Source organism: Plectropomus leopardus, chromosome 16, assembly GCF_008729295.1.
Source record: "Plectropomus leopardus isolate mb chromosome 16, YSFRI_Pleo_2.0, whole genome shotgun sequence".
NCBI lineage: Eukaryota > Metazoa > Chordata > Actinopteri > Perciformes > Serranidae > Plectropomus > Plectropomus leopardus.
Window position 1 is genome coordinate 11,939,775 of NC_056478.1, and position 26,749 is coordinate 11,966,523.

The 26,749-nt window shown below is 41.1% G+C and overlaps 1 protein-coding gene across 1 annotated transcript in view; it reads right to left on the reverse strand.

Moving 5' to 3' along the window:
- LOC121955187 (tyrosine-protein phosphatase non-receptor type 14-like) overlaps window positions 1–26,749 on the reverse strand; it is a 52,800-nt gene that overhangs the window by 2,838 nt on the left and 23,213 nt on the right. Inside the window, exons 4-19 of the mRNA XM_042503032.1 lie at window positions 18,680–18,777; window positions 16,975–17,042; window positions 15,654–15,724; window positions 15,443–15,530; window positions 15,260–15,348; window positions 15,013–15,100; window positions 14,715–14,797; window positions 14,437–14,497; window positions 12,927–12,990; window positions 10,648–11,117; window positions 9,188–10,558; window positions 6,922–7,062; window positions 5,334–5,552; window positions 2,689–2,817; window positions 2,249–2,483; window positions 673–836 (exon numbers count right to left, since the gene is read on the reverse strand). Of these exons, the coding sequence (XP_042358966.1) occupies window positions 673–836; window positions 2,249–2,483; window positions 2,689–2,817; window positions 5,334–5,552; window positions 6,922–7,062; window positions 9,188–10,558; window positions 10,648–11,117; window positions 12,927–12,990; window positions 14,437–14,497; window positions 14,715–14,797; window positions 15,013–15,100; window positions 15,260–15,348; window positions 15,443–15,530; window positions 15,654–15,724; window positions 16,975–17,042; window positions 18,680–18,777 (3,439 nt within the window). The remainder of the gene's footprint in view (window positions 1–672; window positions 837–2,248; window positions 2,484–2,688; window positions 2,818–5,333; window positions 5,553–6,921; window positions 7,063–9,187; window positions 10,559–10,647; window positions 11,118–12,926; window positions 12,991–14,436; window positions 14,498–14,714; window positions 14,798–15,012; window positions 15,101–15,259; window positions 15,349–15,442; window positions 15,531–15,653; window positions 15,725–16,974; window positions 17,043–18,679; window positions 18,778–26,749) is intronic.

Sequence of the window (26,749 nt, forward strand, 5' to 3'; positions counted from 1 at the left end):
AGTAAACAAACTGTTTTCGTATTACAGAAGAAATTTCTAAACTCGTGGCTGTGTTTCATCCTATCTCAGACCTCTTTTAATTTTTAATTTTATAATGGTCCAGCACATTTTAAGCATCATCATACAGTTTGAGTGGCCTTTTAATGATAAGTGTATTTTTCGGTGCTCATGTTGTTCTCCATCTTTATTATCATTGCCCTACACACCAAACAACAATGCTGCTGCCATTTCTGGCAGTTATCCTAGATTTAGGACCATCCTAACTTAAGATTCCTGACTAAGTTAAGACGGTTCTGTAACAGCTAAAAGCTTATCCTAAGATAAGAAAGGATTCTTTCCTAAATGCAGTTAGGAAACATATTTCTGTAAAAACAAAAATCATACGTGTCATCCTGAACTGAAATAAGATAGGATTTCAGATTTAGGAAGTTTCTGTAATGAGGCCCCAGGTTTGCATAACAAAGTGTATTTATTGTTATTATTCATTGTTTGGTCTGCATCCTCTTATGAGTCAAATCATGAGCAACATCTATTCAAAAATAAAAGACCTTCGTGTACATTTTTCCTACAAAGTTTTTCCCATACAAACTGTCAAAGAAAAGTTGTAATCCTAAAAAGAACAAAAACATAATTAAAACCCCGGACAGATTTTTGAATTTGGAGTCCACCAACCTCATTGTGCTCCAGGCAGCTGATCATGAGCTCAGTGAGGATGACCACTCCGGTGCGACCCACGCCTGCACTACAGTGAACCACCACAGGCGGATTGAGGCTCTTTGACGTGTCCAGCATGGAGTTGGTGTGTCTCCTCACAGACTGGATCTCCTCCAGGTAGGCTGCAGGGAAAAAGAAGGAGACAAAGGTCAGACAAAGGCTGAAGAGAGAATTTATGAGTGTGGATAACTGATTTTGCTGCTCACTTGTATTATTTCTTTTCACCATGTGCTTATCCTGTGACTTCGTTTTTAAATTGATGTCTTGAATAATAATCTAAACTATACTGTTTAGTTTTCCTCACAGAAATTAATGACATACTCCCACTTATTTTCATGGACCAGATTTCCAAACTTTTCTGTGATTTATGGACTCATAATAATAAAAAATAAATGTCTTGCAGCATTTGCCTGCTGTTTTTCAAACTTATCAGTTTAAACTCCACTCAAATGTGATTTCATCTGCTGCCTGTCATGCATGAAGGAGGAGCCTGAACACAGGGAGAAAATAAGGAAACATATGTGATAGTCAACAAATCATTGTTGCATATTAGAGCATAATTGACAGTCACAGAAAAAAGTTTCTACTGTCTTGATGATTATGATGAAGGTTATGTTACAAGTGGAGGAAAAGTTGATACAGCAGAGATATTTTAGCGTGGAACTATTCACGACATAAATGGCAAGTATCAATTTTTAAATCTAAAATATTAATATTACATATACAAATTATACCTTTGTTAGCCTTATAGAATAATAAAATCAATTGCTTTTTAGTCCACTGGATACATTTTACTGCAATAAAATGACTGAAGTCGAAACCTCTATCTTAAAAAAAGTTCATTTGCAGCTAAAAAAAAGTAATGAACGGCAATATATTTCACATCATCATATGTTGTCACAAAACTGAGCACATTGCCACAAGTTTAAAATTGCAATAATATTGTATCATGACTTATTTATTGTGATTGTATCGTATCGTGGGGTCTGTGGTGATTCCTATCCCTATAATACTGTAACAATCATTATACACAACAACATTAGATGACTTTTCCAAACTTGGAATGATTTTTATTAATTCCATGACTTTTCCAGGCCTGGAAAATAAGACTGGGAAATTCTATGACTTTTTCAGGTTTTCCATGACTGTGGGAACACTGTGAGATATAGGCCTACTGTATATTTTTCTCACACCCCTTAAAATCAAGAGGGCCAAGAGCCACTCTGTGAAGCTTTGGTGACCCCTAGTGAGGGTTGAGGCCCTGTTAACATGTTAAGTTGTTACCTGAGCGGTTCTGGTAGAAGAGTCAGGCTAAATTTACCCCCTGCTCCCAGTCTTCATGCTCCGCTAGACTAACTGCCTGCTGGCTTTGAGTTTATATTTATATTGTACAGACACAAGTTTGATATCTTGTCTAACACTCTGCACGAAAGTGAGTGAGCATATTTCACAAAATGTCCAGCTATTCCTTCAATTAGAAAGTAAATTATGACAGCGACTGATACATCACTTCCTGTTCATGTGTGACACTCACAGAGGAATCCCTGGACATATTCAGGACAGCCCTGCTCAGGCCAGTCAGTGTACTGCAGGTGCCACACCGTCCTCTCCTGGCCAGACAGAAGGTGTTTGACCTTCAACCCCGTGGTGGCGTAGCAGCCTGAGTCGGTGCGGAATTTGGTGGTCACCTTGAACTTGCCGTGAGTGGCCGAGTTGTGCTTGGAGCCCAGTTTGGGCCAGTAGCGGTGACTCTTGGACCTGCCACCCTCCTGGATGGAACAGAGGGTGAAGATTGGAGGATGAGGATACTTAGACATAAACACAAAGACACAGTAACACACACACACACACACACACACACACACAAACTCACTGTCATCCTATTTCTCATACACGCAGACAGACGCCAGCTGTCGGCCGCTGAAAAATATCCACATCTGCGTGTGCCATGTGGGCGCATATGTGTGTGAGTACCTCCTCGGCAGTAACCATGGCGATGACGTTGACCCCTTGCTCCCAGACCATCTGCCAGAAGTCGGCACAGGTGTTGGCTAGCGGGCCCTGGGTGGCAATGTAGTGCCACTCCTCCCCTCTGATCATCACCTGGGAAAACACACACATATTATCAATTAGCGCACATTGAGATTACAGTGACTGCAGTGCACACTGTAATGCTCCGACATATGGGTTAAAAAATTGTATTTTGCTTACAAAAAACAACTCACAATTTAAAAGATACTTAATGTTAAAGGGATGATTTGGATTATTTGAAGTGAGGTTGTATGAGGTTCTTATTCATAGTCAGTGTGTTAACTACAGCCGATGTCAGGCAGTTTGGAGAAGAAGGCTGGAGTCCGACACAGAAGCTAAGTGATGTACTGCTGTGGATAGAGGTCAACAACACCTATTTCAGCCACCTAAAAAAACATACACATGCTACGTTGAGAGTATTTTCAACATTTTACCTTTTTGTCTGACAGCCTGTTTTGGCAGGAAAGCTGTTAACGGCTTCAGTTGCCCATCTGGGTTCTCTTCAAAGCCACCGGACTCCACTGACAAAAACTGTGTTTTTTGCATGCTGGAAATGGGAAATGCTGGTCTACCACTGCTACTATCAGTTAGTTAGTGTTATTGTGCAACTTTGGGGAATTTGAACTAACCCTTATAAATGCCAAAGTCACCCAAAAACACAAACAAACTTCCAATCGAGGCAGCAGTAAACCAGCAGCTCCTGTGTTAAGCAATGTTAAACCACAGTTGTTCTCACTGCAGTCTGGCTCTGAAGAAAAGAAATATAACTGATTTATTTTCTATATGGAAATCATTGTCTGACATTAGGGTAAAGCAGCGAAAATATTATAAATGGGATTTTTTTTAAGTGGCTAAAATTTGATTTGTTGCTACCCCTCGACAGTAGTAGATTTTTTTAGCTTCGATGTCTTCCATGACTCCAACTTGCTTCTCCAAACTGGGGACGTGCTGACTGAAATCTACTGTTTGTAATTCAATGTCTATAGATGAGTGCTTCAGACGATCCTATATCAAAAAAATCCCAACTATCCCTTAAACCTCTTACTTACAAACATTGACAATAATCTCATCCACCACTGGAGAGCAGTATTTACATGAAATTTGGCCACAGTTTAGGTCTTTTATCTCATTTATAAAACTATCATCCCCTGTTCCTTCTTTTGCTTTCCCTCATTAATAATCACAAGGCTGCACACAGCCCTGAAAAGCTTCCCATCTTCCTTACACTCCAACCACAGAGTGCCATTACATAATGAGCATGTCCCAGCTAATTCCTCAGGCCACCTCGTGACTGTAAACACTGTATTAAGAGATGGATGGGAATAAACAAGGTCTTTTGTTCTGTGGCAGCTACCTTAAATGACGGAGGGGAGTAAGAGGGTTACACCGTGATAGGCCGCGATTCAGTGCCGCTTTGGTGAAATGCAAACTCATGCATACACACAAGCTTGTGCGCACACACTGTTTGCAACTAAGCATGAATAGAGGGGCTAGTGAGAGCAGCTCAGGTTGACTTAAGAGGGTTTGGAGTTTGGACTGCATTCTTTGGGAATTCCACGAGCTCTGTGAGCTTAAAGGTCTAAACAGCCTTCAGCAGCTGCCTTTCATCCGTTTCTGCGAGCCGTTCGCTGCTTAGGAATGACCACAACAAAGACGAGCAGAGAGCTGAATGTGTCGAGTTTATGCTCTGCGTTTTAATTTGTGGTGCATGATGTGGGTGTTGCAAAGCACTTTGAGACTAACTGTGGTGAAGCTGAGCCAAACACATAAACTTGAAACTTGTAAAACACTTTGTGAAATATTCTTTAACTTAATTTGACTGTTTAATAACCAGACAGTATAATGATTTTTCTCTATGCTGGTTCAAACTGAAAACTAAAAGATTATTCAGTCTCAGTCTTAAAAATCCAGGCTGTCATGTTGACATAGAAAACATCCAATGTTGTATGTTATCTAACAAAAAGTGTATTTCTATTTCCCCCTTTTTTTTTATGTGCACGTGTAACCCTCCCTGCAAACCAATGACTACTGCAGAGTAATTTATCCAGGGAGTGACTGCCGATCTAAGCTCTCTCATTAACCACAAAAGCCAGATTTTAGCAGGTATTTGTGGGGGTTTTGTCCAGTGGGAAAGGTGCCTAACTTCAACGATCGTAGCTGTTCTCCAGCATTTTTTTTTTAGTCTTCGCTGCTTAAATGGCACTGTTGTGAAATGGTCTTCCAACTTTCCCTTGTATACTTTCATCAGACCAAACTGAAGCAGCCACTCAGTCTTGTCTTGAATCTGTCCTTTGGAGTATATCCTTCTGTACACTTGTGTTCATGTGGTTTTAATGCTTCTCTGACCACCTCTGAAAGTAGCTTGGCCAACCGTATCACAACCTGTCCTCAATGCAATTTTGGTACATTTTCAAGTCAAGCACTATCCGGTTGCAATCCGCTCACCTAATACGCATTTCAATGCAAAGTGTAAAGGGGATCGCAGTGAAAGCATAAATTCAATAAAGGTCTGGATTACAGAAAGGGAGGTGCTATAATCAGCCCTAAAATTCCTTTTTACACTTTTACCCTTGATCCCTCAAGCGCACCTTGATATGCGAGGCATTGATGTAGCCCGTGTTGTTCTCCTTGTTTGGCACAAGCTCGACTCGATTCTCTTCATATGGAACAACGTCACGGAAACGGTTGCGCTCTGTGTTTTCGGGCAGAGTTGCTGTGGTGAGAACACAGTCTGCCCTCTTTTTGGGCACCTGCTCGTACTCAGTGAAGACCCGCTTCTCTTCCAGCTTCAGCTCCAAGGTCTTACACTGGAGCGACAGAGAGAAAAAGAGAAAGCGAGAGGAGGGGGTGTTAGTCATTCAGAGGTTTCTCTTTCAGTCCCAGAGGGCCTTTTATTCGTTTACATTCCAAATACCAAAGAGACTATTCACACCAGAAGAATCCAGAAATCTCATTACAATATACGTCCACAATTCTCGTCACCACTCATAACTGAAAATCAAAGAACTCAAAGCATTTTTAATGCATCAACACAGCTGCAAAAGAGCAAAATACCCAGTGGTGTTATTCATCCTAATGGGGTTCATGTTTATCAGGCCAGTCATGTTTGAGAGGGCAGCATCTCTCTCTTTCTATCACTCTGTCTGTGTGGCTCGCTCGCTCTCTCTTGGGTCACATTCTTAACATACCAACGGGCCTAGAGGCGATAAGCACCACCATGCCACGCGTTCCACAGCCCACTTAGGGCTTGCCCCCGTTAGCTTAGCAACAGTCGGGACAAAGGCTGGGTTTCACACCTCCACACTCAAAAAGGGAGCCAACAGACAGTATTTGGGAAATGGAATGCATTAAACAGTGTGATTAATAGAGACTGTCTGGGTTTTGCAGCAACAATCTTCAGCAGAACTTCCTTTATCACTGCCAACAGGTGAGGGAGCTGGAAGTTAAAAGGTCCGACATTAATCTTCCATATCCATCAAACAAAAAAAAAAGTTTAATTTGGGTGTGGAGGTTTTTCGAATTCTATAATTGAATGAAAAGACTCTTAATCCAGCAGAGCATCAGTTTATTGTGGTGTGCAGGCTTGCCGCAGTATACCGGTTTCACAGTATACCATGGCATGAAAAATAACGATTATCATATTGTGTGTATTTGCTTTTCTACGGTAGTTAAAAAAATGTTACCAGACTGAAAATCTTACCTTTATTTTAAACTTTTTAAGGAACTTTTCAGAACATACTCTAATTGAAAAATGTTTTTCAAGTTTCAATTATAACAGGCATTGGAGGAAAACCTCCTGTTTCCCGTCCTTATTATTTAAATTCTGTGTAATTCCGTACATCGTTAAACAGTTATATATTTAGAAATGGTTATCATACTATGTACACATCATGCATTTGCAACCCTAGTTATGTGTGAGTTTTCACATTTACAATTCATCCCAGAAAGTTTGACAAAAGAAAAATCCACTGTAATATATCAGCAACAAAAAATGACATTATTTCAACCACGACACCATCATGTTTTTAAGTTATCCACCAATCACACACACATGCTGTCCAACTGAAAAACAAAAAAGGACATTTGCTAGATCTTTCAAAGATAGTTCCTGGTTCACAGTTAAAGGCATGATATCTTAAAAACTATTCATATACTTAGTGAGAGCAAACATCTTACCCGTTCGTCTGTAGCAGCCTTGGCACCGTCTTCCGCAGGACTCTCGGGGACAGGCATGCGGGCCACATAGAGTCCGTTGAGGGCGGCCATCATCAGCGGCCTCTTCACAGAGTCTACAGACATCTTCTGTCTCTCCAGCGTCTTCAAGAGAGAGGAAAATCCTGGTGTCATGGTTACAGGTACCGGCAGCATTGCAAGACTGACTGACCTGCCGCGGCCTCAAATCGGCGAGCGCGCACATGTGAGTGTGTCGGAGTGGGTGGGGAGAATCTGACGTGCATGCATCTGTGTATCCTGTTTGTGGGGCAAACCTGGCTGTACCAATCCACTTGTATTCCGTCCAAAGGTGTGAACTAACAAGCCCTGAATGTAAAGCCTATTAAGAGTGCAGCTTCTTATCCATCTCACTTCAGCCTCAGATTCTGTCGATGCTTGCATCCTTGTTTTGTCCTCCTTCACATATTTTACATTCTGTCAGTTCTTTGTTTATTCCCACCTACCTCTTTAGCCTCCTTTTCTGCACAGAACACACACTTCCTCTGTCACCCTGTGTTTTTTCCTCTCTACCAAGCCAGCCAAACTCTGACCCACATTGCACGGTCCCTCCTTCCTCCAGGGATTACCTCTCCTAATCTCTGATGCTATTAAACCTCCAGGACAGCCCCACCTCCTTATTCCCCTGTGGGACAGTCAAAACAACAGCTTGGGGGTCACAAGGGGTGTCCTCTAGGTATGAGATAAACCAGAGGGTATAAATGAGTGATAACAGCTTTGGACTTTTAGTGAAATATTTAGTAATTTCATTGACTCATACAACAAACAGGCAACTTAAACAGCTCACACTTTAAAAAAAAGAGGTTTATGGCAACTAAGTGAGGTGATTATATGATTTAACTTATACCTGGTGCTGTGTCAAATGTTTGTGCCTTAACAGAGAGCCGACCCACACGAGAACACCCAACCCAAAGAATAATCTGAGGGATTTATGAGGGTTTTAGCTGCCTGGGGGGACTCAGAGCCTTGCGCTACCCTCTCAGGTGCTGAACCCCGGATTACTGCTAATCAGCAGCTATGAAACTAGCTAGCAAACAACAGACTGAAATATTTAAAACTGTACCAGTTTGGAGGGGTGTGTTTGTCCAGTACTGTATGATGTGCTGCATTGAAGTAAATTTGTCATACCATTTTGTTACTCAGTTTGTTACTGGTTACTACAGTTCTTGGTTACACACTGTTACATTTTCGTGGATTATATCAATAAACCTGTTGATTTTATTTCCCACCAATTTCTCTGAGCCAAAGTAGACGTCTTCAAATTTAGTCCAAACCCAAGACGTTCAATGTAGATTGCAAAAGTATACAATCTAAAATCATATAATGCAGAGAAAAGCAGCAGATATTCACATCTGAAAAGCACAAATAATTGTCCGGTTTTGGTTATACAGGGTACCCACACATTTTCAGAGTTAAACATTGACTTACACACAACAGTACTGTTACTTTGTCTGCATACTTTTATCTATGCAATATTAATCGTCTTCACTCGTCGCTTACACCAAATAGCGCTGCCGTTCACATTCAATCTTTGTTTACATCCATACATGGATTATTGCAATTCTCTCCTCTTTGGGCTCCCTCTCAAGCGTCTTCATAAACTCCAAGAATTCAGCTTCCTGTATCGTTACAAGAACTCAGCACCTTCACTGGCTTTCTGATGAAACATCCTGTCCATTTCAAGATCTGCTTCTCACCTTCAAGGCCCTTCATAATCAAGCTCCTGTCTATATCTGTCAGATCTCCTTCATATCTACATACCCTCCTGTATTCTTAGATCCACTTTTGCAATCCATCTCACTTCACCATCTGTTTGACTGACCACCACGGGCTCGAGAGCCATCGGCCGCTATTCCCCCACCTCTGAACTCTCTCTCACAAGACATTTGAAACTTTGACACCCTTTACACCATGAAAACCGATTTGAAAACACACCTTTTTAAGCTGGCATATTGATTTGATGACACACACAATCTGAATTTGATTTGATGTTGATTTCATTATCATAATTTTGTACCTAGTTTTTTTATGATGGATTTTCTCATGATATTATATTATCTTATTACTGTTGAATGATTGTTGACTTTATGATCTATGGATCCACTGCTGTCTGTTTTTAACTGTGTCTTGTAGGGTGTCCTCGAGTGCTTTGAAAGTTGCCCTTAAATAATTTATAATTATTATTATTGTTATTACTGAATGACTGACTTACCCTCTGAGCGATTTCCCTCTCCACTATGCTGTCTTCTAAGGAGAACATCTCCGACACCGGCCTCTCTTTGACCGGCTCCTTCCTCACCCTCTCCTTCACACTGGTCAGGTCCGGTTCTGAAATGGATGGACCTAAAACTGCCCCATTCACCCCACCCTGGTCTCCCCGCGTCAGTGTCCCACCACCACCTGCACCCCCACCACTACCACCACCACCACCTCCAGGCCCAGCACTACTTGGGCTCTGCCCACATTTGTGTGCTCGGCCCTGGGTTTGGTTTGGGTCCATTGGTCCCTGGTTGCTCTGAGGTCCTTGATTATGATTGTGGTGGTGAGTGTGGTTTTGATTGTGGGTGCGGATCTGAGCACTGCTAGGAGGTCTTGGGGGACCAGGGTACTCTGGAGGGGGTTTGTTGGGCAGCTTGGCCAGAGCAGCCTGGAGCTGAGCGCTGATGCTGATGTCCTCATTGAGTCCTGGGATTTGAACATCCAGCTCCGGCCTCTCCTCCTCCTCCTCCTCTTCCTCCTCCTCCTCCTCTTCTTCACTCTCACTACTGTGTATAAGCATGGTAGCATTGGAGAGAGTCTTTTGATGCTGGTAGGCCACTGGTCCAGGTGGCCCTACAGGAGCCTCAGGAGCTTTCTGGACAGGCATCTGCATGGGCAACTCCTGTGGCTGCTGAGGTGGAGGTGGAGGCTGAGGTGGAGGCTGAGGTGGAGGCTGGGGTTGCGGCTGAGGGGTTTGGGGCTGGGGCTGAGGGATGGGCTGAGGCTGGGGGGGCATCACGTGTTCTCTGAGAGTATTCCTCCGATGAAGGGGAGCATTCATGCCCTTCATCACCATGCCCTCCATCCCTCCTCCTCCACCTCCTCTCATGCTGCTGATCACCTCCATACTGTGTCTCTTGCCCAGAGTGGAGCGGTGCTTTGCAGCTGCAGTTAATGGTTCACTAACCTCCTGCAGGGACTGGTGCACCACAGCTGAGCTGTCTGGCTGGAAGGTCTTGACCGACAGCTGCACCATGCGGGTCACCAGCTCAGGACTGCTGCCCCCAATGCAGCGGTGACGGTGGCTGGCCAGGTCAGGGGTGCTGGTGGCAGGGCGGAAGGAGCTGGAGGGGTAAGGTGGAGGCGGGCGTGACATGTGGTTTCTCAGCATGTTGGCTGTAGCTGCATAGCTACCCGCATTGTTCCCCTGTTGTTTGGTATTTGCGAGCTCCGGTGTACTGACAGTGTGAGAGATGGAGCTTCCTACGCCCCCACTCCCGCCACTGCCTCCACCTCCATTAACGCAGGGTGAGTGACAGGGGCCCTGGCTGCTGGCTGGTCCTCCCTGATGAGGGCCATGGGACACCGGTTTACTGTAGCTGATCTGCAAGGCAACATAAATAGAAAAACAGTGTGAGACGTAGACAAGAGAAAGAAATTTAACAAAACCAATCACAAAGCATCCACCTCTACCTGTGGTGCATAAGGTCCCGGGCTGGGCCCCAGGGCATGATAAGGGCCCCGCTCCCTCATCTCTGGCTGGCTATACACCAGAGCCTCAGGCTGGCGGTAAGCACACGCATTGCTGATGTTAAGACTGCGCAACGATTGGCTGTGGAGGTCATGATGAGCAGGAAGCATGCGCCGCTTCTGCCGCATGACAGCATCGTACTCAGGCGTGGGCCTGTAGGACGGAGCGATGATGGCGCTGTGGCGGTGGCTGGGGATGTAGTCAGGGCGCATGAGCTCGCTGCCGGGAATGCTGAGGTTTGAGGACATCGGGGAGGGTGGGACGAAAGTCTGGGAATGATTGAGGGAGCTCAGGCTGGGGCTGCTGTACATGCTTCCATTGGGCACGGTACCGTTACGATAGGGAAAGTCCGCGGGACAGCGGTCCAGACTGGTCTCCGACTTGTAGTAGGGATCGTCATGGAAGATGCTGTCTGAAATTTAAAAGAGGGAGGAAGAAGGAATGGAAAGGAAGATTATTGTTTTGTATGACGTATTTTTATGTATTTTTCTTTGCCACCAAAATCATTCTGGAGGCTACTGAAAAGGCCCCGCAGTGGCTGTGGATCGGGGACTGCTCACGCCCAGCTGGGTCACACGGGTGACGGTGTCTGATGATTTAGGACCAGAAACACCAGATGGCTGCGGGTTCATTTCTGACAACATGTCCAAGTAGCACTTGTAGATGTATTACAGAACATGCATCACTATACTCACTCAACAGCCAAACACAAACCTTCATCCTAAGGACCACGATGGAAATAAGTTCTTGGACTTTATGGTGTATAATCATGTTTTTATGTAAATTGCAATAAATTCATAATTTATTTCATTCTAATATTTTAAGTATTCAAAAATTTGGTAGAGTTACATAGCTTACATACAATAAAGCAAGTACGATAGAATACAGAACAAGATAAACCCACAAAAACACAACGTTAACATAGTGAAGAGTTCTTAAGATGACAGCGCAAAAGGAAATTATCTGTTTTAGATACGTTGTACGGTATCATCTACTACTAGGTAGATGATTAATATAATACAGCATCCTATAACATATCAAATCATATGTTTTTTATGTAAAAAAACAAAAAAAAGTAACTATAGCTGTTGAATAAATGTACAGGAGTTAAAAGTACAAGATTTCCTTCTAAAATGTCATGGAATAGAAATATAAAGAAAGACAAAATAGCAATACTCAAGTAAAGTACAAGTGTGTGGGTACTATTTAACACTAATACTACTACTGTATATAAGGCAGTTGTAGTGTTTTATACAAGAAGTTTCATTCCTAATTTTATTTTAATTTGTTGTTGCACTTACAAGGTTTAGCCTTAAATTGTAATTGATGTTAATTCTGAGGAATTTTTCAAACAAAATGCTGGTGTAAAATGTATTATTATAATAATTAAATTCACAATTTATATCTACGTATTTATTTGCTACATTTTGTTTTACAATGTTAGAAAAGCAATATTTAAGTCAAGTCTGATGTTACACATACGAGAATGATCCCATTTACTCCCACACAATAAGGCATACAGCTTAGTGATTGAACACTGGTATCAGATCAGTGCTCTGCAAACACCCAGTACCAGTATCAACATTAAAAAAGTCGGACTGGTGCATCTTTACTAAGGTACTGACCACCTTTGGAAAAATTCTGAGAGTTTCTTAGAACAAAGACAGATTTGGATTATTTTCTTCCCACCATAATTTAGGAGATAGTGGCATGCATGTGTCTCCTCTTTACTCAACAGATAAAGGATTCTCTCGTGTGAAACTATCTTATGCCCACAAACCAGCAGACACACATAATCTCTGTCCACACAAATGGAGTGTGATGCCTGAGGTCACACTACAGAGTGATCTCACACCCACTCACAGTAGCACACCCAAAATGTTTTTCCACTCGCTCTGTTTTACTGTAAAGCCGACATGAGTGAAGCACTACGGATTATAAGGCTGACTGAGTGTGTGAACAAGTCAATGAAAGAGTGAGGCACATAATGAGGTCACTGCTCTGCATCCCAAACGTTGGGCTCTAATTGGCTGGGAGATAGTTAAAATACAAATGGGCTGTGAGTCACAAGCCTGATGGGAAAGACACAATTAGCTCTATTCAAATGCTTTAGTTATCATCAGGGAGGCTAAAACCTTAAATGACACTGTGGTCGGAGCAGTGAGCCAGAGGGGGTGAAACTCACTGTGAATGTGTTTGTGTGTTTGTGTCTGTGATTTACCTTGAGAGCTCTGTGTGTCCTGATAATGCTCGCCATACTGGAAGTTACAGGACTGGGGCCTCGGCTGAATGAAAAAACACATTTAATGCAATTAAGAAGAGGCGATTATTTTTTATACTCCAGTAAAGGAACACTTAACCACACAAATGTGCATTTGTACACCAATTATTCACCCTTCATTAGACTGAATTTGAGCAGAAAACTGGGTTTTTTTGCATGCTTCCAGGGTGAACAAAGAGTCTGAAAATGGAGAAATGTGTTGATGAATTGAAGTCATAGGGGTCCACATTTAACAACAGCAAAACTATATCAGGACATCTGTTTGCAAACTCTGACACAACTCCTGAAGTATAATCCAAGTCTCATGTAACCAATCATATGATCAAGGCTTTCAAAACATACAGTCCTTTCCTACAGGGCACTGACAGGAAAGTGAAACCTTTTTTGCCAGAATCCATTTACAAAAACGGTAATTTTACCTTACTAAACACAGGAGCTGTTGGTCTACCACTGCCTTGATCTGTAGTTTGTTTGTGGCATTGTGTGACTCTGGGGAATGTGAACTATCCCTTTAAAACACCAAAGTCACACAATAACACAAAGGAACAACCAATAAAGGCAGCGGCAGACCAGCCACTCCTGTGTTCAGTGAGGTAAAATGACTGTTTTTGTCAATGGAGTCCGGCTTTAAAGAGAGCAGAAATACGTTTCATGTTTAGTTCAGTTCCCTGTCAGAAAACGCTGTCGATTTGGGAAGAACTGAGCTGAACGACAAGACACATGAAACTTTTAATTACAGTGCATGGTTTGTGCAAGAGCATGTAAACGGATGTTTTGATATAGTTTTGCTGTTGTTGACCACCCTTTGACTTCAATTTATGAAGAAATTTAGCAGTTTTTGTATTCTTTGCTCATGCGGGCATGCAAGAAAAACTTCTTTTTTTTTTACACAAATTCACGTGAGTAATTGATATAATATTGGGGGCCGAAGTATTCCTTTAAGTTATGCACATCATCATGCGTCATATTATAAAAGCCTCTAAATAAGCCTTAATATGTCACTTTGCAGTTTTTTCTAACACAGCAGGTGACTGTGACAGACTCAGATTTACTCTTGTGCCGTGAAGTTGTCAACCGTCAATGCCTGTGGTTCCCCAGACAGACAACTGAGCACTCGAGTGGACTGACTGAACAGCTATTGTGCCACATTTAGCCAAGCCATTGTCTGGCCAGTAGGGAGGGAGTCGCACAAATCACTGCCTTCATTGTCGCACCGGAAATCAGAGCAAGCAACACCCTTGCAAACTTTCCAACAACACCCACCACACCACCAACGCACGTTAAAACCAAGGCTCCATGGCACAATTAAGTGCTGCCCTGAGTGGGAGAGCAGGGTCAAATCTCTAACCACCGCCATTTCTGTCTTCCCTCTCTGTCCCCTGTCCTCTGGTCTCATTTATAGAGGCAACAGGACAGACCACTGAGGAAGTGATAGTGCTTCTGACGTTACCAGAGAGCGGCGGTGGGTCCAGGTGGGTCTCCTCCTGATTGGTGCAGGTGAGTGAGTGGGCCTTAAGAGAAACAAGCACAGAAGATGACTCACAAACTTAACATTGAACTCTGTATTTACAGTTCAAGATTATACAGTTTGTTTTGGTATTACGTTTTTTAACAGAACCTTTAGAATGTTGCTAAACTCCATTTTAAACATTAAATAAATCGATTATTCAGGATATATAAAGGCTTTAATGGCCTTCAGCGGGCCTCTCCTTTGGCCTTGAGACTCACTCTGCACAGATTTTGTTCTGTTTGTAGAATTTGTGTCTGGCCGTGAAAAGGCGAGCGATGTACTTGGCCATTTCCATATCCTCCTGCAGATATAAACATGCAGAGAAAAACACGGATATTTTAAAAGAACACAGCAGTTGTATTTATAGATAATCAAGACCAAATTTGCACCTGTATTTGTCTTTAAACAAGGATATCTGGGAATGTGTTTGCCCTTTTTTTTGTTTAACTTCCCACTAGAAACCTTGTGTAAAGCACGTGTGCATGTACTGGGACCACCCGCAGACACAACACTCACCATGTGAAAAATGATGGTGTCGTCTCTGCTTGTTATCTCCACTGTGATGGCTGACTTGTTGTGCGCGATGGTGCCAATGTCCTTCCACCTGTCACAAGCATGGAAATACAAACAAATGCACACAGGGACTGAATTTTTCCACACAAAATTCGGAATATTTTCTTGCATACTGACGTATTTTTAAGATAGAGTCAACTTTCACACAGGCTACAAAAATAGATAAATAAGATAAAGGGTGGCGACTTACTTGTGGAGCATGATGGATCTGCCATTTCTGTGTTTGACAAACACCCCTATGAAGGACACACCGATGAAAATATCGTTGGTGTAGTTGTCCTGTGGAAGAAGAGTGAATATCATAAGGACACAGTAAAGTCTTAAAGTGTGTGTGTCTGTGTAGGAGGCTGGAAGTGGTATGTTATTTATCTACCTTAGCAGGAAAGCTCTCCTGCCCAAAGCCGTCCAGCTTCTCCACCTCCTTGATGTACAGCAGCTCTGCCTCAGCGGCCTGCATTCGACTGAAAAGTACAGACACATAAACCGTAGTGCCTGGTACTAGGTATCTCATTGCCTCTGAATCTTTTATTCTCAGAGTTTTTCCCACGTGCATGTAAACAAACAGTAAAAAAATGAAGCTGTACCAGTGACTCTTGTGCTCCTCAGCGACCTTTTGGGTCCACTCCTCCAGCACCTCGTCTCCATTGGGCCAGTTCTGAGAGGAAACATAATGAAAAAAACAGGTTTTCCATGACAGTGGGAATCCTGTTTCAATATTAACTAGTTTTTCGGGTGTTTTTTATAACATGGGAGTATTTGTCTGGGGCAAGATTGAAAAAGCTCAGAACATGTATTACAATAACAGCACGCTTTATAAAGGAAACACTTTATAATTTTTTTATTTCAGTTAACTAAAATGTATTATTAAAAATTAAACAAACCGGTTCACAGCAATCATGTTTGCAATTACGTGGGATTAGAGAGGCAAAACACACACACTTTTGTCACAAGTTACACCAGTGCTGGGTAGATGTGACTGTGTGTCTAGATGTTACAATTTTAAAAAATAGTCTGGGATATGCAATACATAAGGAATGCAAAGTTATGTACCTTGGAAATATAAATGATTGTGTCACTGATTATGATAGGTATTTAAGATATTATTATTATCAAGATATTAGTGATTACAAGCAATAAAGGCAATAACAAGAAACTGGTAAAAGACTGAACCACCTTCCATAGGAAATTGGTTAGAAATTGTAAGACGGATTTTTACGGTGGATAAAAAGGCCTACCAGCTAAGACTGAGAGAAAATGTTTTTGATATCAAAAGGAGGAAATGGATGATCTAAAACACAGTGGATCTTCAAGAGACTGGATATACATCCTTCTTTGAAAATGGACATTTATAACCATGACTATTCTGTTTTTCACTTTTTTTCTTCTTTTTGTTTTGTAGTTTTTCTGTAGCTTTTATCTCACTGATTGAGGAAAGAAAGTCTAAGTGAATACCAATGAAACTTGTGGTTGTTTGCACAAACTAAAACACAATAAACATGAAAGTTAAAAAAAAAAGTTCATGTTTTGTATTAGTTTTGAGTTGAATTTTGGTTAACTTTAATGACCTCGCAGCAAATGAGTGTCTGGAAGAAACGTTTTCTTTTTCTTTAACACTGTGTCAAACTGATTTGCAGCTTAACTGCAATGGGCATCAGGTAGCTGTCATTGTGACATAGCATAACAGTGTTTCATTCATGTACTGCAAGCATGCACTGTAATAAATTTGGTGCCCACTAGATCTTTATCTCACTCAGATTCTGGCTTATTCTTTGTCTGTTTTCTGCCTGCTAGTTAGATACGCGGAGGGAGGAGGTACGCAGGTGACACAGGAATGTGTGCCTTCAGGCAACACACAAACACACACAGACGTACACATATTTGAACAGTGAGGGTTTGAGGACTCACCACTGGGAAGAGCACGTACTCCCTGAGGAAGTCCTGAGACATGAACTGAGTGAAGTCTCCAAAGTCAGCTAGTAAATACAAACACACATATTTTACAATCTTTTAGGTGAAAAAAAACAATGTGATCTCATTTTAATGTGTATGAATGCAACAATTGCAAATCACATTAACTATGATGTATTGTTTTTCAGTGTTGTGTTAACTCATATTTTTCTAAAAACCGTAGTGTGATTTCACTGTACATGGTACAAATATATAAAAAATATTAGTTGGCCTTTATCTAAAATATGTTATTCAAACAGTTCATAATATATAGGGAAACTTTGTCTTTAGGATATGTGTGTGCCAAAGACGCTAATGCAGTAAGATAACATGAAAGCATAATTACTCCTTCCAGTCCTTCCGATTAACACCAATTGAAAAATCTTATTTTTTTTTCTCCATAAAGTTATAACATTGCCCTAGATTCCATAAATAAATAATAAACACTATATATTTGCTTTGTTATTAGTAACATTTTCAGTAACACTTCTTACTTTTTTACTTTGTATCTTATTTCAAGTTTTTGAACGGTTATATAACATTTCTTGCAATCAAATTAGTGAGGAAAAACTGTTTAATTTGACTGATAATCTTTGATTCAGAATAACCAAAGGCTACTTATTATTTTAATTGGCTAACAATTAGTTAAACTGACTATCTCATTAGTTACACTCCGTTCTTGTTGTAACTATGCAATAATTTGTGTTATTGTTAAGTAGGGATGGGCATTTTTAGTAATTTTCATAATTGTGCGCTCGCATGAAATCATTATCGAGAACTCCTGAGAGAGATTTGCTAAAGATTGGTTATGATATAAAAGTTTAATGTCACATAGCTTGCACTAACGTTGTTAATTTGTTAAAACTCTTATGCCTCGTCATCATTTCGCCTGTAACACTAGACTGAGTCATGTCTACATTAAATGTTTAAGCACTATCTGCAGCTGTGTTGACATCTTTGACACATGGATCTGTGCAGAAAATTATAGACAGCAGTTACATTACTGTGTCTCATCCAAAAAAAATGTACACAGGGCAAATTTAGGTTTCTAGTTATTATAGCATATATGTTTTCTTTTACAGAACAAAAACACAAAAACGGGATTATAAGTCTGGTACTCATGCCCACCTGTATCATTAAGTGTTATAAAAATAAATATCTGATGTCCCGACCTGCTCACAATCTCTAAAACATTGTCAGGCCTCCAGACAGGGCCTGTGAGTACATCCTGAGTACTGCTCTGCTGTCTGTCGGACAAAAGGAGGTGTAGCGGAGGATCCTCGCCTCCTGACAGATAAGGGTCTTCCTGATGCTACTAAAGCTAACCTTGCAACTCGCGATAAGCTAACTGTCTGTTTACATTCCCCCTGAGACACAGACAGCACCCAGGAACAAGACCGAGGAGATGGAGGGAGGCTGTGTGTGTGTATGTGTGTGTTAAGACTGATACCATAGGAACTCAAGTGGACTGGGCTCTCCCAGTGGTATGCAGCCATATTAGGTAGTGAAGTCGAGATGACCTGAGAAAGTGTGAGTTTTTGTTCACTCTGTCTCTCTTGTGCTGCCTGTCTCCCTCGGGTAGATTATTCACATGAGATGTTTGTTCATGTGTGTGTGTGTGTGTGTGTGTGTGTGTGTGTGTGTGTGTGTGTGTGTGTCTCACCTTGTACTGCTAGGCCAGCTAGTCTGATCCCCTGCTCTATTGCGCAGTGGAGACGTCCATCCAACACCTCCTTCTTCACCTGCAGGTAGTACTGATACCTAGAGACAAACAACAAAGAGAGTTAAAATTGAGTTATTCGGATGAGATGCTAAAGAATGAAACTTGTGTTGGAAATGTTTGACTCTGACAAGAGAATTCATGTTTTTGGCAAGCAGCAAGCAGGCTAAAGGGAGGGCAATATGGGTCAACCACGAGATCCAAACTAAAATACAGTACCTCGAAAAATTATTAAATAAATTGTGTTTTTTTGTGGTTTTTCACACATTTAATGTTTTTTTTTTATTATTCACTGACTTTTTCCTCTGGGGCAACATATAGAAACTTGGCCAGTACTTCTTGACCAAAAAAATGTTAGCATGCTAACGTTAACATGTTCACGGGTATTTTTGAAAATGGGTTTTTTCTCTACTTTGTTCTAAAAAGAAATCCTCCTATTTACACAAGCACTGGAAAAAAAAAACCCTCTGTCCAAATGAAAGTGCTGTCAAAAGCATACCAACATTGCCAGCATTGCAATTGTCCCTGCTGTAGGACAATTAAAGGATTCATTTATCTAATCTTAGCCCAACAGCTTGCAACACAACACAAAGAAGATGAAGAGGATGTTGGCTAATCAAAAGCCTGGAAAAAAAACTATTACTGATGGAGGACAACCTGGAACAGTGACCTCCAGAGGACATTTTGACACCTCCGTTCCTAGAAGAGTAACTGTATGTCTAAACATGTATAACGTCCTGTTAGAAAGATTAGAGCTAGCACAATTTTTAGCCACATCTGCCACTGCACTAAATGCCCCTTCATTTGTGATGCTTAACAAAGGAGGGGCGTCAAAATTTAGTTTTCCTTGTCTACACGTTGACAATGAAAACAGAGTTTCTGAAAATGTTCACAGTTTTACAAAAGGTCCATTTATAGAGACCTTAATCACATTTCTCAAAGGGGACAAAAGGCCAATATGCAAAAATGGCTCTGTTTTCGAAAATACCCATGTATGTGTGGAGTAAGAATAAGTAAAGCCTGATAGAGCTGCTAGTATGACTGCATAGACTCAGAGCGTTTTAGCAACAATTGATTCATACTGTACCAAAGTAAAATTGCCTCCCCTAAACTCCCCTACACTCCACCACTAATGTTGGTCCATATGCAAGTACACTTTCGCCATCATCTACGTGACCTATTTGTTGTGCTTAAATAGCAGTTCACTTCTGTGTTTTGGTGCAGCTGGTGTTCATATGTGATGCATACCAGAGTACACATGAACTGTACTACTACCTTTTCAAGTGGACTCGGCATGGACCGGCGTACCGTGCCCGGGTGCAGTACAAAGCGTTCACACTAATCAATGATGTGAAACCACCCTTAGCCTTTTTCAGACTGCATACCACAGCCTTTCTACCAGCTAAACTGCATGCAAATCTGACTAGGTGGGTGGCAGCACAGACACTCTCATTAGCTTTCAGAAACTCACCAGAATTTGGTTGGTGGTTAATGTTATTTTTCCAACTAGCCACAGTGTCTCTGAACACCACTTATATAAAATCGAGTTGGAAAACATGATGGGGTTCAGTTCAACACATTTATCCAAAGAAAGCAAAAAAGAGCTGTGCTCGAGGCGCTGCACATTAGCAACTGAGGGATTGCAAACATCCAAAGAGACACCACAGAGAGACGTATTCTTCAGCCTCTGGTTTGTGCAACAGAAAATATGCGTCAACACAGTTTGGCAACACCATTAGCTGTTTAAAACAATGCCAGAGAAGCCTGTTGCAGAATCCCAGTAAGGAATGAGTGAATCACCTCTATTTGAAATACCAGTGACTCATTTCTTACTTGAGAGGAATTCAAAATGTACACCAGTTTGGCTAAACAATATGATTTTATAGGTCCGTAAATTTTCGGCTAACAGCGAGTATGTTTCATGGTGCGAGGACCGACACAAGCTGGACAAAAGACGAGTATAATTGCTGTGTGAGTGTGAGGCAAACTGGGGACTCTGCACTGTGGTTTTGGGCAGTGGTGGTTTTGCCAAGTGTAAGCTGATATGATGACACAGTTCAGATTGTTGAGCCCACTCGCAGACTTCACATAATATGGTTTAAAAAAAGCCCCAAAACCAAGAGGCTGAAATACACTGAGCTCCTTAAAAGTTTCTGAGCTCCTTTTGTCCACTTTTAGCCGCGGTCCAAATGGATGTTTGTCTTCTGAAGAATAGAGCGGCCACACAGGAGGAAAGAGGAGAATTGTCAGGGTGACCGGGCTCGGCTGCGTAAAAACTTGCACACTGTTTCCTGTTTGTTGCCACGGTGACCACCGGCTGAGTCTTTCCAATGTGGGCTGTGAGACACCTTTTCTGACGTACGCACAAGCAGAGCTGTGAGTGGAAGCGTACATTAGACAGTCTGTGCCAGAGTACACAAACTTCTATGTGGAAACCGCTGAGCTATACATGCTTAGTCATTCACTCCCTCTCTATCACACACGCGCGCACGCACACACACACACACACGCACACACACAGTTTTGAGTTTATTCCTCAGTTCCTAAATTTTCTTTCCTCCTCTGTCATCGCAGTAGCCAATCCTAAACTGTTTGAACTTTTAATTCACCCTCAAAGTTTAAGAATTTCATGCTGAAGTTCTTTACATCTTTCATGTTCATATTCTTCTTCACATTCTCTCCCCCACTTCTTCTTTTCTTTTTTGAGCTCCACTCAGCATACTCCCAGGCCTATAATCTGACCCCGCCCTCCTCCCTCACCCTGTCATTACACCCGTTGGCTAAGCTGCCATTCCGTTCCCGTGGCAACCCCCTAATTAGCCAACCGCCGCGGCTGCAGCGGGGGGGAGGAGCTTGATGCGGTCGGGAGGGGGAGGAGCCTCACAGGACACAAAACCCTTCAAATGATTGTGGACTTTTGTTTTTACAAACTCCCCATGTTTTCCCAGCGCTCTCCCTATGGGGTCTGGGGAAATGTTGAGGTTGACAGCGGTTGGTTCTCATTCTGAGGTTCAATGCTAACAACATGATGGTGTTTATATATATGCGAGGGCAGCGGTGGAGAGGCGGACAGTAAACTGTTAAAACAACTATGAACAAGTGAAAGCGTGACAGTGGAAGAGAAGTCTCCTCATGAGAGAGCCCAAATTACACAAAACAAACCTTAAAGGCTTGAAACAAACCTTTGTCTTCTTGTAAACCCAGAACACAAGCAGTATGTAGTATGTCTACAGGTTGTTACCAGTAAACCCAAAAGCTGATTTTTCTTTTCAGTTTGTTCTATTTAAATACTTTCAGAGGCCAGACCAGATGAAATTGTGTAGTAATTCACATAAAAAATCTATAAGACTAAATCATCAAACAAGATAAAGCACTTGTAAGAATATTTCAGACATTTTTATGAAGGTTTGTATTGACATACTTATCCGTAGTTAGTGTATCCACATAGAGTAGACGTTTGGGAAACAGGCAGGACTGACAGGGAAGCTAAGTAATGTGTTGCTGTGGACGAGGGTAGCAGCAAAATATATTAAAGCCAAATCAAAAAATCTATTTAAGTGTACTTTGCTATGAGAATTTTTTAATTGCTTTATCCTGTCGCAAACACCCCTTTCCAATATCAAAACTGCCAAACTCCACTGACAAAAACTGTAATTTAACTTGCTGAAGAAGGGAGCTGCTGGTCTTCCTCTGCCTTGAATAAACTAACTGATCGAGGCAGCTGTAGACCAGCAGCTCCTGTGTTCAGCAATTGTAAATTAGCCTACTGATTGTCTTCATAAACTGGCTTTGAAGAGTGAAATATAACGGTTTCAATTCCCCATCACAAATCACTGTGACTGTGAAAATATTATGAATAAAGTATCCACTTAAACTGGTGTTGATCTTTTTAGGTGGGACTATTTTTATGTGGCTCAAATATGTTTTGATGCTTCCTTTGTCTACAGCGATACATTTCTTAGCATTTGTGTCAGTTCTCCTGCCTGCTTCTCCAAACTAGGGGCGTGCCATCTGACATCTGCTGTATGTAAACTGACAATGAATAAGAACCTCATTAAACCCCACGTTATAAGATCCAAACTTTCCCTCGAAACATCGCAGTTCCTAGGAAAAGTAAAATCCTTAATGAGTTCAACAACACAGTTTTCAGAGCTTTGTGTTAATTTAAAAATATTAAATATTAAATATATATTTACTGAAGCACTTATTCTCCTGATTCTTGATTTTGTTTATTTGAGATTCATCGTTTGGATTACAAGAGCAACAATATTATGTATATTAGACATAAAATAACACAAGAACTTTAGTTTACTGATAGGTTAATTATCAGATTTAACTTGAGAACTTTAAATGAAACAAATAATATTTTGTTTATGTTTTTCTGTTGGCTCACTTTTAATGTTTGTCCAGTTTAATTATACTATAATAATTAAAATACACAAAGCTGTTGGCTGATTTTGTTGGTTGAACTTTTGGTTAGATGTCATTAGTTGTAGCAACGGAGGGTTTATAGATATTAAACTGTAATATGCTCTTTAGATTGTTTGGAGGTTAATAATGCTGGTAAACAAAAATAATTATTCAGCCCTGAATAACTACATTAGCACACACTTAAGTTTGATGTAAGTTCAATGTAAAGCCATAAAAGCCTTGAGTAATGCATGAGTCTTAAAAAAAACATTGACAGACGCCCAAGGAAATGTTTGTGCTTGAAATGATCCCAGCCACATATAACATCCACATGCTGCATACTTAAGGATTCAATTACAGCAAGACATACATCCATTTGGAGAAAAACCACTCACTTGAAGTTCATGTCTCAATATTTCAAAAATAAAGTCAATCCTGCCCTCAAATATGTTAATACTTTGCAGACAATGGTTAAAATGGGCTGTGAAGTTTCTTTTCTGTAACAGAGTTTACTGTCTTGTTGAAAGTTTACGGTCTTGAAATCAATAAAAATGATATTATAAAAATATATTTCTTTCCACAAACAGTGTCCTCATTACTCTACGTGATCTGCATAATGCAATTTAAACACTTTTTATGGGACTAAATCTTCCAGAAAAATTCAACAACATGTTCATGATATATACATTTTTATTTTACTTTTTACCCCTCTTTATCATAAATGTGCATGAATCTCTGGCACTAACTAATATTCATCAGTTTTCATCATTTCATCGCATGGCATGACCTCATGCTTGGCAGAAAAAAACGATTCACGCCCCTTTTAAAACTTTCTCTAAAAATCAGGATTTATTCTTTCCAGGATGTCTGAAATTTGCTTGGGTATTTCTTGCCCTCAGTGCTCTCCATTTTTCTCTTCATCTCTTACTCACTGAGGAGGATGAGCTGCGAGCAAATCTTCGCATGCCGCATAAAAAAATGTAAGAAGCATCATTTGGTGTAGCTGTATCGTAGTAAAGGTGGAAACAGAAGACCTTCGTAGAGGTATAGGGCTTATACATACTGTACAGTGCGAGGCATCGGTTATGATAACAAAAAGGAGAAAATGATGTGAAAATCTGTCATGAATCGAGAGAAATACGAGACACGTGTGACCTCAGAATCTTGAATTTAGGAGGAAACCGGGAGAGGAAAAACAACCATCTTCTGGGAAAGTCAGGAGGGTTGGCAAGCATGTATAATGCCGTAAGTCGTTTTTCTGTACTGACAGTCCATTTAATTTTGTTGTTTTGGGATGGGAGCAGAAACCTCTGACACATATCTGGAAAAAACATGGACTAATAAAACCAAAACAATCTACATGGTTAGACAGCACTAGAGTTGAGTGAGAAAACATGTGTTAATGTAATTTGGGTAAATCTATCCTTTGAATTGAGAGTCTATAACAGAATAAATTAATAATAGATCTCACTTAAGAGCTTAATCATCTTCTGGTCACATAGACTATCACTCACAAGACCACACATAAGATTCATGTCCACAAAGACGACCTTATGACGCACACACCTAGCACGTATGTCAGAATGACATCACTATGCCGTAATAACAGGTGAATATACACAAATAGCCATGAGGTAGAGCTTTCCTCACTCAGAGTTACTTGTGACTTCCACCATGGCAGAGCGCTCTGCTGGCACTCCAGGCAGCCACACAGGCACAAAGGGCCCTTTATATGCCCACGCATGTTCAAGCCCCGCTCAAGACACGCTGCCAGATGTCCAAGTGGCCCCCGACAACAAGCCTGCTAGCATATGTGCATGCATGCATGAATGTGTGTGTACATATGCTTCCACCCCCTCCTCCCCCACCACCTCTGCAATGGTATGACCCTGACCACCCCCTCAGCCCTGGATGGGTCCAGACAGCTTGTGTGGGAGGCAGGAGGATTTCACTTTGAAATGTGTTGAATCAGCAGGGGCACAACAGATACAGCTGTTGTGTGTGTGTGTGTGTGTGTGTGTGTGTGTGTGTGTGTGTGTGTGTGTGTGTGTGTGTGATAACTAGCTGAACAATGCTAGGATTTCAAGGCTGTTGGTTCTGTTAGCCTTGGGGGCTGCTGAGGCCAGTTGGCCTCGCTCCGGTCAACAGCTCTGTGTTTAGGTTCCTCACTTTCTCTCTCTGGGCCCACTTTGCCCCTCCTTCATGTCAGTGAGACAGAGGGAGCAGAAGGGTACAAGCACGCACACACACACACACACACACGCACACACACACACGCACACACACACACACACACACACACACACCTTCTGAACGATGTAAGATCCAAAGAGGTGATTTTTGGAAAGAAAAAGGAAACAAAGATGTTCCTCTTAAAGAGTGGTGGAGAATCTATAATAAAAGGGTTGCAAGATGCCAGTGTTGGAACAAAAAAAAGAAAAGACTTGAGTATTTACAGTTTCTGTCACAATAGATGGGATATTTAAAAATAAAAGGATTGAGCATCGAGTTCTACAAGAGCAAGAGTGAAGATTATCTCTTCACCAGTCAAAATAAACTAGCTAGCTCCACCTTTGAGTATCGGATCAGTGTGCTGGGTATCCCAGCAGGAGGGTAAGAAAGAAACGGGACAGATCCACAACTTCTGAGAATGGAAATGTAAAAATAACCATTGTGTGACAACGATGTGTAATAATAATTTGTAAGGAACTGAGCTTAACTGGACTGCTTGGTAGGGGCAATATTTTTATCCTTTGAAACCTGAGCAAAACTGGCTTGATTTCTGTCAAACACATGAAGAATGCAATGAGCAATGAAAGAAGAAATGACACAAAAATTAGCAAAAAGTACAGGAAAATTACCTGAAAAACTATAATTTTTTAAAAGAAAGTAAAACAAAACAAAAAAGTAAATGACACGGACAAAGCGCTTAAAAATTTTAACAATTCAGTTTTTAAAAAAATGTAATTATGAAATTAGAAATATAGTATTTCTTTCACTTATTCTTTACCTACCTCTATACCTGGATATTTTCCCATTGTTTTTTCTTTTTAGATAATTTTTGTTAATTTCTTGCAGTTTGTGGAAAATTTCTTACAAAGTTGCTCATTGCCTAATTTACCAGGTTTTTGAAAGAAATCGCATCAATTTGCTCAGAGTTCACAGGTTTAAATTCCTGTAAAAGAAACATCTGAAAGCAGCACTGAGAAGTTATGTCTCTCCAGGTTTTAAAGGATTAATAAGAAGGATCTTTGTCACAGCAGTATTTCGGGATCTCTTTGAGACATCTTGAGATAATACCTTTATCATATATTGTCAGGCAACTGGACTGAGGAATGTGCTGTAAAACATGGCAAAAGCTCTAATATTTTTTACATAATCTGACATACATAGAACTCTTCAAAGTCCATCGTGCAGAAATAACTGCAACTATGTGCATAGTTGAATTAATATATCAGAGAACAGTGTTTACATGGGCTCCAGCTTTCTTGCATTACTGCCTTAATTGCTTGATAATTGGATTATTGGTGTGAATATGTAGTCAGGAAGAACACACACACACACATACTTTAACCCCCTGCTTTGGGTAATTTTCACAGCTGC